The sequence below is a fragment of the Herpailurus yagouaroundi genome, unplaced genomic scaffold, assembly GCF_014898765.1.
Source record: "Herpailurus yagouaroundi ecotype Mexico unplaced genomic scaffold, PumYag 206, whole genome shotgun sequence".
NCBI lineage: Eukaryota > Metazoa > Chordata > Mammalia > Carnivora > Felidae > Herpailurus > Herpailurus yagouaroundi.
In genome coordinates, this window is record NW_024412437.1 from 5,330,746 (window position 1) to 5,345,008 (window position 14,263).

At 37.9% G+C, this 14,263-nt stretch overlaps 1 protein-coding gene across 2 annotated transcripts in view; it reads right to left on the minus strand.

Annotated features, from left to right (window-relative positions):
• ABCA5 (ATP binding cassette subfamily A member 5) overlaps positions 1–14,263 on the minus strand; it is a 61,884-nt gene that overhangs the window by 13,752 nt on the left and 33,869 nt on the right. For both annotated transcript variants that reach the window (XM_040452226.1, XM_040452224.1), the window contains exons 19-26: positions 12,593–12,762; positions 10,208–10,335; positions 9,449–9,586; positions 6,491–6,604; positions 3,450–3,620; positions 2,616–2,729; positions 2,084–2,218; positions 521–595 (exon numbers count right to left, since the gene is read on the minus strand). In XM_040452226.1, coding sequence (XP_040308160.1) covers positions 521–595; positions 2,084–2,218; positions 2,616–2,729; positions 3,450–3,620; positions 6,491–6,604; positions 9,449–9,586; positions 10,208–10,335; positions 12,593–12,762 — 1,045 coding nt within the window. The remainder of the gene's footprint in view (positions 1–520; positions 596–2,083; positions 2,219–2,615; positions 2,730–3,449; positions 3,621–6,490; positions 6,605–9,448; positions 9,587–10,207; positions 10,336–12,592; positions 12,763–14,263) is intronic.

Consider the following 14,263-nt stretch of genomic DNA (forward strand, 5'->3'; position numbering starts at 1 on the left):
ATATAATCAAAGGAAAGGAGGTTGGTTGCATTTCTGAAGAAGCCAGAATTATAATTAAATAAAATTAATAACATGAAAGAGACAAGTATATTACAACAGACACTTTCAGGGGCGCCTGGGTGGCTCAGTCGGTTAAGCGTCCGACTTTGGCTCAGGTCACGGTCTCGTGGTCCATGGGCTGGAGCCCCACGTCGGACTCTGTGCTGACGGCTCGGAGCCTGGAGCCTGCTTCGGATTCTGCATCTCCCTCTGTCTCTCTGCCCCGCCCCCGCTCACGCTCGCGCGCGCACTCTCTCTCCCTCTCTCAAAAATAAATAAACATTCAAAAAACTAAAATGGACATAGTCAGTAAATCTATTACCACTGAAATGTACATTGACTACCGTTAACTGACACAGTTGACTCTCTGATGTACCTTCACTGTTATGCAAAGGGATAGAAACTAAAAAGAGAGTTACACACATACAACCAAACTGCTCTTAAGGTAACATGTTAACCCAACATTTTTGGTATTTCTTACCGATATAACTGCCACCAAAAGTCTATCCCATGGATTATACGTGTCCTCGTTTTTTCGAATATTCTTCCAAGAAATCTAAGACAAAAAGTTTTGAAAATTTTTATGCTGCTGTGATAGGATGATATAATGGTATTTGGTCTTTGACCTGGTTCCAGGACAGAGCTTTTAACCCCCTGGGAATTTTCTGGTTTACAGAGGTGAAGGGAGCATCTTTTGTTATCTAAAATAAGCCCCTTTCAACCCAAGCTGAGTCTCTGCTACTCAGGTGACTTGGAGGATGGTGCTGGTTTCCAGGGAAACCAACCAAGTGATTACAAGGTGGGAACTTTCAGACTCATCCACTGATCACAAGGGGAGAGGGGCTTGAAGACTGATCAACTCACTGTGTCTCAGTAATGAAACCTCCATAAAAATCTCCATAAACACAGGGCTGGGAGAGCTTCCAGACTGGTGAATGCATCCACACCCTTGGAGGGTGGCAAGCTCCAAACTCCATGGGGACTAAAGCTTCAGTACTTGGGACCCTTCTGGACTATGCCCCCCATACCTCTTAATTATTCATTTGTATATTCACCATAATAAACTGATAATAGTACAGAAAGTGCTTCCCTAACTTCTATAAACCACTATGGCAAATTACTGAACCTGTGAAGGGGTCACAGGAACATTGGATTTGCAGCCACATCAGAACCTGCAGACCCACTACTCGGATCTGGCATCTGAAAAACGGGGGGCAAGCTTGTGGGGCTGAGTCCTTAACCCTGAACACAGCCCTGAGTCTGCATTACCTCCGGGTGGTTAAGTGTTAGAACTGCTTTATGTGGGAAAAACTCACGCATTTGGCGTTAGAAGTGTTGTAAGTTTTCTTTTAGCTGCAACATGTAGGAATATTTAGATTAAAATGCGTTTTGTTCGGTGACGTGTATTCTCTATGTTAGCTATTAGTATTAACAGCTATGCTTTCTACTTAGATTACAATCCTCCCCATGCCAAAAATATTTCTATCTGGGGATGTATAAATTAAACATATTAAACTGAAGCAAAAAAGAAAGTGGGGGGGGGGGGTTAGTGAGTACAATTAGTCAGCAATCATCCCTAAATCAGTAATTTGCCAATTTTTTTCTAATCACATGGAATTTTTCCAATTATCCAGGTTTAATAAAAGTAATTTTTATTTTTTTCTTTGAAAAAAAAGTCTCTTACACTTTATTTTCTCTCATCCCTTTATAGTACAATACATTATTTAATCCTTGACAAACTCCCCCAAAACATACTGACTGAAGTCAGGTCATACTTAGAATTTATGTCCATCTTTTTGGGAATCAAAGAACAGGGAGTGGACACCATACTCCTTGTCCTTTGAGACTTACAGCTTAAAGACATGCTTGAAAAGATATCACAGTAAACTTAAACTGCTGCTTAATAATATTCAAATCAAGTAAATAGCAGCTAAACTGTTTTTTGTTTTTTGTTTTTTTTTAATATATTCAGCACAAGAACTAAGATCTCAATGATTAGGCAGTATTTATGCTTTTCAATTATTAAAACACCTAACAGACCTACCTTTATGAAACAAATCAGACAACCTAGAAGTGGATAGATTGGAATGGCCATACAAAAGGTATAATGGAGAACAGCCGTAACTGTGTATCCCATAAAGAACGTGATTTCGGTGACTGCAATGCAAGCCAATGCTGTCTGAAGAAAGACAATGAGAACACAAGTGAAAAAATGTTTAGCAATTTCATACAAACTCACTTGGAAGCGTGTGCCTCGGCATTTACTATGTCTTTAATCCTCTAATAAGACACGGAACCTGAGAGGATACTTGGCCAGGAGGCGTCAGTACACAGGGACCAGCTCTGTGCAGCTGGGATCCTTGCCACACAGCTCTTACATGCTTTCGGTCCCGTCCCTTCGTGGAATGGATGACGCACAAGACAAATATGCGAAAAGATGCCGGCGGCTAGCTAGCTAAGTCCGTACTCAGGAAATTCTGACACAGCAACATTATGAGTAAAATCTTGAAACAGTTCACAACTTTCAAACAAGTGCGGTCATACAAATAAGTGAAATAATACAAAACATGACTTACCACAGAATAAATAAATGACCAAAACTCTTTGGTATTCAAAATTTTTTTGAAAGTGAAAGAAGTCACATAGGTAAACAGAATGACTGATGGAACATAACCAATAAGGCAAAAAACCTGTAAAACAGAAATGTGTATTTTTATGTAAACATATGAAAAGCTAACAGTCCATATGCTCTCAAACATCAGTCATATCAAATAGTTAAAAAAAAAATTTTTTTAATGTTTTATTTATTTTTGAGTGAGAAAGAGACAGAGCGTGAGCGGGGGGGGGGGGGGGGAGGGGAGGGGGGAAGGGCGGCAGAGAGAGAGGCAGACACAGAATCTGAAGCAGATTCCAGGCTCCGAGCTGTCAGCACAGAGCCCAACCTGAGGCTCGAACTCATGAACTGTGAGATCATGACCTGAGCCGAAGTCGGATGCTCAACCGACTGAGCCACCCAGGCGCCCCTAAGCTGAATTTTAAATTGTGGAATAAAAGAGTTTCTTTGTGAAATTATATTCAAGCAGGGAGACAAGGAGGGCATTTGAAAGAGGGACCGTTTAACTATTCCTGATTACACACCTAGCAGGGAGTCTACAGAAAAGACCACCTTAGTTTCAAGGAATTATTTTATAATAATAGTAAGCTGTGGTTTTCAAAAATCACTTAGAGTAATATAAATTGCATCATCAGTATCATACACAATAATTAAAACAAATACTGGTTCTATTTTCTATGAACAAAATTAATATCCAAATTACTCAACTAACCACCTGTCATGTTTATAAAGACTTAAGTTTCTTAAAATAACATTTCATTTATAAATAGCATGAGTATAACTGATGTTAACTTACCACAGATAGGAACTTTATAGCATAAAAATATAATCCATAATGAAATGCAAATAAACTTCCTAGCATCAAAATAAGAACAAGAAAAAATATGGGGATATCAACAATAGCTTGTCCAATCCAATATGCAGACGGTAAAAGCCCTGAAAGTTTAAGTTGAGTATAAGCTTTGATCTACAAAAAAAAAAAAGAGGGGAGAGGGAAAACTGATTATAATTACAAACATGTTACAAACAAAAAACTCTAGCAAATTATTGTAGAACTCTTAATTTTACATCAACAAAACAAGTCACATTCCAGGTCTCTAGGTAATAAAAGCCTTCCTACAACTAAATATAAATTCCTTTATAGTCTTTAATCTGGTCCATTATTTCTCAGATGTAGCAAGTTCGACAACAGTTTTCAGAATCAGAATCCAGTAACACAAAACCAAAATAAAGCAAATGATGTCATGGGGATTATAGCTGCGCAAACAGTAAGTAGCCAAAACACTGTTGCTTTTAAAAATCTGTGGAAATAGATGGAAAGATATGTTTAAACAGAAAATGGATTCTCATTATTTACTTTTTAAAATTTTTTTTTAAGTTGATTTGTTTATTTTGAGAGAGACAGCACAAGCAGGGCAGGGGAAGAGAGGGATACAGACAGAGGATCCAAAGCAGGCTCCATGCTGACAACAGAGAGCCCGACCCGGGGCTTGAACCCACGAACCATGAGATCACGACCTGAGCTGAAGTCAGACGCTTAACCGACTCAGTCACCCAGGTGCCCCAGATTCTCATTTTCTAATATTACCTTTCATGATAACACTAATAAACTGCCAAGTGTCTTCTGGATTTACAGAAGGCTTTCAGCTTTAGTGGGAAGCTTTGTATTGATAATGCACTTAAGCCTTTTATAAACTCCCATGTAGTGCAAAAAGTAAGGTGTTATTACTACATTTTCACATATACAAACAGTGAACTTAAATGATTTGAGTTTCCCTAACTCTCTCATCCTCTCATTATTTAATTTGAAATTTTGAAAACCTTTTATAAATCCAAATACCTAACAATTTTATTCAGTTAATTTTTGACATCTGTAAATGCTTACACTCATAACAATGTATTATATGAAAGGGCTGGTCTTAGAGATAACAGAAGCACGGAATATAAAGTTTAGTTAAGACGGAGAGGAGGAACCGGGGCACCTGGGTGGCTCAGGTGGTTGAGCGTCCGACTCTTACCTTCGGCTCAGGTCATGATCTCATGATTTGTGAGTATGAGTGCAGAGCCTGCTTGGGACTCTCTCTCCCTCTCTCTTTACCCCTCCCCTGCTCGTGCTCTCTCTCTCTCTCTTAAAATAAATAAACATAAAAAAAAAAAAGACGAAGAGGAGGAATGATAAAAACAAATGGACAACTTTTGTGTTCAATGAATTATAAGAACAAAAATATAAACTCCAAAATAAGTATGAAAACATAAACAAATCCAATAGAGTTATTTGGATAATCCATGCTTTTTGTCATTCAAATAATGCAGGTGGGAATGTAAAACAGTATATCCCCTCTGGAAAACAGTTTGGCAATTTCTTATAAAACTGAACACGAAATCACCGTATGACAATCTAGGGCATTTACCCCAGAGAAATGAAAACTCACATTCACACAAAAACCTGTACGTAAATGTTCACAGCGGTTTTATTCACCATAGGAAAGAACTGGAAACAATTCAGATTCACACCATGGAATATTACCAAAAAATAAAAAAGAATGGACTGGTGGTACATACAAACTGAGTAAATCTCCAGGGAATCATGCTGAGTCAAAAGGCCAGTCCCTCCCAAAAACATGTTGTGATTCTACATATTCATTCTTGAAATACTGAAATTACAGAAAGGGAGAACAGACTGGTGGCTGCCAGAGGTCAGGGAAGGGGTGGGTGTGGGGGCTTGAAAAGGGCAATAGGAGGGATCTCTGTGGTGACAGCACTGTTCTGTACCGTGACCGTATCAATGTCAACGTCCTGGGATCTTACTGTTATACGACAGTCTGACAAGATGCTATTACTGAGGTGAAGAGAGTAGGGTACACAGGATCTCGTTTTATTATTTCTTACCACCTAATATGAATCGACAATTACCTCTAAATAAATACTTGAATTAGAAAAAACATTTTAAGTTGAAACAAAAAAGAGAAAAATGCAATTGTCTAGGAAATTTTGTATGTGGGTGGTGTGGGGTTATGGATTTTTTAAATTTTCTTATACCTTCCTACATTTTCTAAATTAGCACAATGAATATATATAACAGAAAAAATGAGTATGTTTTTAAAATATCTCCTGAGACTCATGTATTACTTTTCCTTACAGAAAATTATTAAAAGATGGAACTGTCTGCTATGAGGCTTAACTTCATTACTTGTCACACTGGGTAAATTAAGACAAACCCGTCTCCACCGAACTAAGGGCAGACATGGAGAGAACGAGAATTTTGATTACGGGGGTAAGAGGGACAACCTTGGGAGGGTGCAAGGATAGAGACTGCACAGGGCACCACTTGCCTGAGGACAGGAGAGAAAAGGAAAGGGTACCACACCACCTCGGTACACACAGCAATCTTCCCTAGGCTCTGGTGATCACAATCACTACTTATTGTTTTCATTTAACAGAAGTTAAGTATCTTGGACATTCAGTACATTCCATTAAAGGTTAAGGGGGGAGAGGGCGTTTAGTGAGCTAATAAGAACATAAGGACCCACTACTAAGAGGAGATGAGGCAACACGGAACATGGCACATGACTCCCATCACTTCCTGACTTACAAAAGGCCAGTACACATAAAACTTACATCACAATGTTGCAAGGATTAACGGATGTAACTTTTGAAGCATGTGACAAGGACTCAAGTAATAAATGATTGTTATTACTATCACTGTAGCAAATATGTTGACGCTCCATCTACTTATTCCTGAAATACGAGGTCTTGCACTCATGCAAAATAGGTTATTTTTCTTATATGAGATTTCTTATTAACAAACTGTACCTGTAATTTTAACTCAATCATTACCTTATGATTCTCTGCATTTTCCATGGCAAAGTAAGGTGGCATTGCAGTCACAATGATTCCAAGCAAAGCTGCTTGGAAATACAGCTCGATTTTAAAAACGATGTCTGTAATTTCCTGAAAGACAACCACAGAACAAGAAATGAAAGTGAGAGTTACTTCACATCATCTTAGTACTTTCTAAAAGACTATCAAAACCTCTGAAGAAACACACTAGGATATCTACCCTAGGCATAGCCTATGTGAGGGAATGAGTGGCAGTTATTAACAGGCAGTGACTTATAGGACCAACTTTGCTACTTAGGAAGCAGCTATAGAATCCTGAGCAAATTATGGTACTTCCATTTTCTTATCTGTAACAGGGAATAATGCAGCATTTAAATTAAGCTTCCCCATTTAATTAAAAATCATAATGTGCATGAAAGAGCAGTTTACATGTCCACCAGCAGTCCTATGCAATGAACAGGACCACGCCAGAATGATTTCTGATGCACTCACTGGTTGTGAGGACTGAGCCATCTGGGATCTCGGGGCCCTCTTCCGTTGGAAAAAGCTGTACTTTGGAACCAGCTCAGCCTCCTGGAAACAGGAGTTTCTTCTCCCCAGCAGGGAGGACTAGAATTCCCACAGGCCGCGATGCTTCCTAGCTAAGAGCCAAGTACGGAAGGCAAACTTCTCCGGACAACCTACGTAAACAGCTGGGGCCCCAAATGTAAGTCACCCAGAACCAAGTTACTATATCACCCTGCCCTCCACAAGGCCATTTTCTTACCCGTATTCTGTGAAAGATACACCTGTGGGACAGGGAAGGTCCTCTGCACTAGGAGAGAACCCACACTACGTCTAATAGTCACCCCGGCCCTGGCACACCTCCCTACAGGACGATGTGGAAACGGAAGGCATCTTGTCAACACTGGCCTTCTCAGTTTTTAGCAATAAAGCCAATTCTTTCATTCATGTCATATGACATTGTAGAATTTGTCCCAAACTATGGTAATTTATAGTGGAAGACCCAGACGGAACCAATAAATATATAAACTAGATGGTACAGTAAGTGGAGATTAGTAAGAATATACTTGTATTCAATCACACAGAATCTGACAAAGGAAGGGAAAAAATGTGGAACACTAGCAAGACTATTGTCTATGAACTGAGCTTTTAAAAGTCTCAGTTCTTTCCTTCTGGTTTTAAAAAACAGTATGGTTATATGTCCGTGTTTGATGAAAAATATAAGTTGCAAGATCTTTTTTAATAGTCATGGATACATACCAATGTAGTAACATCATAAAAACATACACGGGAATTATAAATTTTGAACTGTGGTTACTTCATGGAGAAGAGAAGGAAACAAGATTAGGGAGGAGCACACTGGAAGTTTCAATTGTATCTTTAAAATTTTATTAAATTAAAAAAAGTGTAACAAGGCATTAACATTTGGAACATTTGAGTAGTAGATACATGCCTATTTTCTGCAGGTCTGGAATATTTCACATTAAAGAAAATCACGGAGGATGATCCATAATTGGTGATTTCAGTATCACCTATGTACTGGTGACTCCCAATATTTATTTCCGGTCCAGAAATTTCTCCAGGTTAATTCATCCAGATGCCTCCTACATGTCCCATCAGGCAAATGCCACAGGATCACCAATAACTCCGTACGCTCAAGACTGAAATGGGCGTCTCCGTTCACCAAACAAAACCAAACTCTCTCCTGCCTGTATTCTCAAAACTGGTGAACAGTACCACCATGCACCACATTACCCAAAACCGAAAGACACACGACTCTTCTTTTCCTCACCTCACAAACGCAACAATGATGAAGTTTGACAGATCTTTTAACATCTTTTTGATTCTATCGCTATTGTTAAGCCACTGCATTAACTCAGTCACTCATCATCTCCTCTCACCTGAACTATTTAGTAAAACAATCTCTGATCAAATCTAAGTTTCCTTCCTTTTGCCACCACCATTCACCCCAGAGAAACTGCTCTCCACCCTGGTGCCAGTGATCTTCTAAAAATGCAAATCTGATGTTTAAGTAAAACTATACCAAGAAGAGTACTCACCTTCAATGTGATCTCGATTTCAAGACGGCAAAACATTACAGCAAACTAAACAAGTTTTAGGTGTAGATTATACAGCCACAGAAACACAAGGTAGATTAGTGGCTGGCTGGGAGTAGGGATGGGCGGGGGGGGGGGGGGGACCGGGGGTGATTAACTAACAGGAACAAGGGTTTCCTGGGGGGCCGGGAGGAAGATAAAACCTAGAACTGGCATGGTGATGGGTGCAGAACTCTATGAACATAATAAAAACCACTTAATTGTACACTTAAATGAGTTAATTCATAGTATATGAAGTATATCTCAATAAAGCTACTTTAAAAAAGTATAGCAATAGAAAGCAAAAAAAAAAAAAAAAAAACAAAAAAACCTGCCATTACAGAAAGCATTACAGAAAGGTATTTGTCCATTTATTTTTCAATATGTGAAAAATAAAACATAATGGCGAGAGAACAATGTTGACTATTCTTCTGAAAACTTAAGTTAATTTTCACTTTCATAACCCAACAGTCCTATCCAGAGGGAAAATGACTGTATGGATGGCTTCTCAAGGTTCTTTCAGTACCCCAGGAGGAGATTTTAGATGAACAATGTTCATTTGTAAATTATCTTAATTTTTCTTCAACGATGAATACAAAAAATATGTATGCTTTACAAAATATCAGTACCAAGACAGAATTTCCTTGCCTGAAGCAAACCAATACTGGGCAGTCCTAAACCCAGATGTAAACCATCCCCAAGTTTCAATAAGACTAAGAACTGTCATATGATGAACATCTACAGATTTCATTTGTATTAACACTTGGCTTTTACTACACACACACACACACACACACACACACACACACACGCACACACGCACACACGCACACACAAATTTTTTAAGTTTGCTTACTTGAAAGAATGGAGTATTCCAAACCTGGATGCTTTCAGTCACATTTAAATGGTAAAGATAATAATTACTAATAATATTCATCAATACAGGTAAAGAACAAACCATAGTACTGTTGAAAACAGCTGTAAAAACATAGTCCTAAAATTTAAAAAAAAGAGAGTTATGACATACTTTATATGAAACATATTGCTACCAAGCTTTTCTCACAGACTAAGCTAATCCTCACTAACTAAAGTTGATCCAACAAATTATAGAAATCATATTCAATAAAGACAGAGAGATAAAGATAACCTGGCTTGGAATCTATAAATATTTTGATGCTTTAAACAAATTAAATTACTTGTAGTTTTATAAATTGGTCATTCAGCAGGTCATAAAACACATGATAAACACAGCTAGCTATTTCCAAAAGTAAATTCTAATTTCTAACTAATGAGGTCAAGCCACCAAATGATTAATTTAAAAAAAAATTTTCTTAATGTTTTATTTATTTTTGAGAAAGAGACAGAGTATGAGTGGGGAAGGGGCAGAGAGAGAGGGAGACACAGAATCCGAAGCAGGCTCCAGGCTCTGAGCAGTCAGCACAGAGCCCAATATGGGGCTTGAACTCGTTAACTGTGAGATCATGACCTGAGCTGAAGTCGGACACTTAACTGACTGAGCCACCCAGGCACCCCAAGCAAATGATTAATTTTAGAGAAAATATCTTAATGTTTTATAACTTTCAAATAGGTATTCATTCACACACATTCCTCTTACCTGTTCTGAATACATCACATTTAAAGCTGCACTATGGGGAGCAGCGGACACATAGTCACTGTCATTAAACATTGTCACCATTATGTTCTGGTTTGTGAAAAAGCTAATAACATCGCTGATATCAGAGTCTGGTGTTAGAAAATAAGCAAATAACAAAGAATCAGTTTAAATGAGAAACAGACACAGACTTTTAATAACATTGGAAAGAGCTTTTTTGAAAAAAAAATTATCTTCATTAGATAAAGCATGATTAAGAACAATGGCTCTGGAGCCAGTCAGCCCGGATTCAAATCCAAACCAATATACACAGGCCTTAAAAACAGAACCTGGCACACAGCAACTGCACAAATTTTAGCTGAAGCTGCTACTATTAACGTTGAAAATGTATCTAGAATACATGAAATGTGGTTACGTTTTGAGAATTAAAATCTATCTGGCAATCTTATGTAACAAGATAACCTACTGGGCTCAGAAAGATAGAGACAGGCAGGGTATGGAGTAAGGTAAGATCACTCTTTAGAGGATTTCTGTCTGCTCTGAGCTGACACACCTTATACATGTCTTACATGCCTTAACTGTCTTAAAATATTAAAACACATAATCAGGTCTCCATCTATATTCTTTAAATTGCCTGGAGCCAAGGGAAAGACTGTGAATCCTGTCTGAGGTTTAAATCTACACCAACAGGTCTGATGAATGGAAACAGTTTCCTCTACATCTTCACAAAAGCCAGAAAGGACAAATGAGGCTTTGAGGGAAATCAAAACCAAACAAAGGAAAACACTATCAGTAACTGAAAACAGTATGGCAGGTGGATCAGACTCAGCACCAAACTTGAGTGTCAGAGAAAATGGTGCTCTTAGTGCTTTCATTGGAGCTTTTTAAGATACAACATTTACGCTTTATCTAGTGCCTTAAATGACCTCTCATCTCCAGTTTGCCTCTGTGGCTCTATACTCTTGAGAAGAGAGCTACATTATAACTGAAGGAACTGTATCACCTGTGATACAAAAAGCTTCACAAGGAGCATGGATACAAGCCAATATAGACACAGACACCGGTGATTCCTAAAGGAAACATGGCTTTGTTTAGGACCAACAAAGCCTAGGAAAATATAGGGTACATATGTATGCAACTCTAGAAATACTAGAAAATAACAAAAGGGACAAAACTTTGAAAATACTAGAATTTCTATAGATCGAGAATGAACACAAGGCAGAAAAATTTGAAATACACAATTTCCCAAACACACAAAAAATGTGTATCAGAGTATAAGGCTCCATGCAGTACTATACTTTAACATCATGAAATGTAGATTAAAATCAAAACAAAACTTCTAATGAAAGAAGTAACATCACATTTTCTATTCAAGAGTAGTTTTCTGTCATTCTTCCTCCAAAGGAATAAAGATTACATAATAAAAAGAGAGCCACATTTTAAAAGTGATGATTTTAATAGTAATTCATAATCATCCCTAACTATGATGATTATCTTAACACGGTCAAAGCTCTTCCATTAATAGTGAATCAGAAAGGAGAGATACTAGAATATAGGTGAAGTGTTGGAAAATATTAAACCCCAAAGAGTTTGTGAGTTATGTAAATGATCGCATCAAATGCAACTTTCTCACATATTTCAGCAAGATAAGCAAATAAAGCTGCCTCCTATTCTGCTGTCAAGCTGCCAGTTAGCTAACCTTGATTTACTCTTCAAGAAGCTTGGGACTAAAAACGACCCATGCAGATGGGAGATTTTGTAGGAACAACTGATCATGTAGGAATGAAATTTTGTACTAGGTTTTAACATTTTGAAAAAGCAGAATTGAGCCTTGCTCAAGGCCATGGTTCTTTAGTTTTTTCATATTTGACAACTAGGTAATTAAGAATAATCAGCAAATCCAAAAATACTCACAACCAATTTAATATATTTGATTATAAATATTTGTATCTAAGGCAATTTTTCTTAATTCTAACTGATTTTTCAGATAGTCCTTGAAAAACTGCTTAAACATTTCTATTCAGATATAGAACTGCATAAATGTTAACTCTTTCTAAAAAGGATGTTTCAATTCCTGAAGTTTATTTTGCTGGTCATAAACTATGATAGGAAACACACTGCTCGAGAATATGCAGCTACCATTAAAAAATGAAATTTTACTATCATAAACAGTACAAGGTTAGTTTTAAAAACCGTAATCTACATTTAAACCAAAATTTCACTTCTGTAATGTATTACTCAGCATCAGTGATTTTTTTCTTTTAGTTCAGTTTTAAGACAGGCCATGCCTTTACCTTACATCTATTGCTAAAATCCCAATCTCTGACCTATATCCCACCACCCCAGGCCCCAGCCAACACACATTCACAGACCTTCACACACTCTCACCAGTAGAATTTTGAAGAAGCAGAGCTGTTTTGTATTTATGAGGTTTATCTCCAGGTTTTAGGAAATATAGGTCTGGAACAAGTTTGATGGGAACCACAGCATTTTTAAAAGAGCGATGCACCAAAAACATAAAAATCTGAACTGCAAAAAAAATTAAAAGCAGAAGCAACCTGAAAGGCACAAAGACAAAACAAGCACAGGGCACATTAATATAGAAATCTATTTTAAAAAACTCTTCCTTCAAATGACAGTTAAAAGTACTCATGTTAAAAAAAAAAAAAAAAGAAAATTAAAGAAAAAACTTGAAAGAAATAGCACTCAGGAGAATTCTACTCTCCAAAACGATCTCATGACAATACTGGATGGAAAGCCAATATTCAATGACAAAATTAAAACTTATAAAACTAACATCGTAGCCATCCTGAAATTTTTCTAGGGTATGTAAACTTGTGCTTCTAACTTTTAAGAACCCAACATTATGCCACAATTACATCTCTGTTGTCTTGAAGGGACTATCACAGCTCCTGCCCTACATCTGAACTATTTACCCTCCACATGTTTTAGAAAACATGATACAAAAATATTTATTTTTTTTTTATTTTTTTTTTTATTTTTTTTTAAGGTTTATTCATTTTTCAGAGACAGAGAGAGACAGAGCATGAGTGGGGAGGGGCAGAGAGAGAGGGAGACACAGAATCTGAAGCAGGCTCCAGGCTCTGAGCTGTCAGCACAGAGCCAGACGCGGGGCTTGAACTCAAGAACTGTGAGATCATGACCTGAGCTGAAGTCAGGTCAACCGACTGAGCCACCCAGGCGCCCCGATACAGAAATATTTTAGATACAGGGAAGGAAACAAAAATACAGTGAAACTTTGAATGACTGCCATCTTTGAAATGTCGTCTATACCACATTAACTCCCACCGTTCCTCTACAGGCAAAACAAGATATACTCCATACAGTTATAAGGATCATTATTTGCTATTGGTCAAGTACATAATTCTATACCCTATTCAGAATGACCTTCTATGTGGAAAACAGATATCCTTCTGTCTTATCCTGCAAAATGTTGCTACATTATATGTGATAGGTGTCACAGCAAGTGGGCAGAGACTGCTTAAACTATCACATTTTAGCAGTTTATAATTTTCAGAAGCCCTATTGTTTTAATGTTTATTTATTTCTAAGACAGAGAGAGCAAGCAGGGGAGGAGCAGACATAGAGGGAGAGAGAATCCCAAGCACGCTCCTCACACTGTCAGCACAAAGCCCAGTGTGGGACTCAAACTTACAGAGCTGTGAGATGGTGACCTGAGCAGAAATCAGGAGTCAGACACTTAACCAACTGAGCCACCCAGGTACGTTAGAAAACCTGTAATTTTTTTAAAAAAATCATCCTTTGGGGTGCTTGGGTGGCTCAGTCAGTTAAGAGTCCAACTTCAGCTCAGGCGATGATCTTGCAGTTCATGAGTTCAAGCCCCACGTTGGGCTCTGTGCTGACAGCTCAGCCTGGAGCCTACTTCAGATTCTGTGTCTCCCTCTTTCTCTGCCCCTCCCTTGCTCAAGCTCCATCTCTCTCTCTCTCTCAAAAATAAACATTAAAAAAAAAAAAATCATTCTTAAATTGTTGTAAGTATACTTAAATCAGCATTTCCAAAAACATACTGCGCTGAAT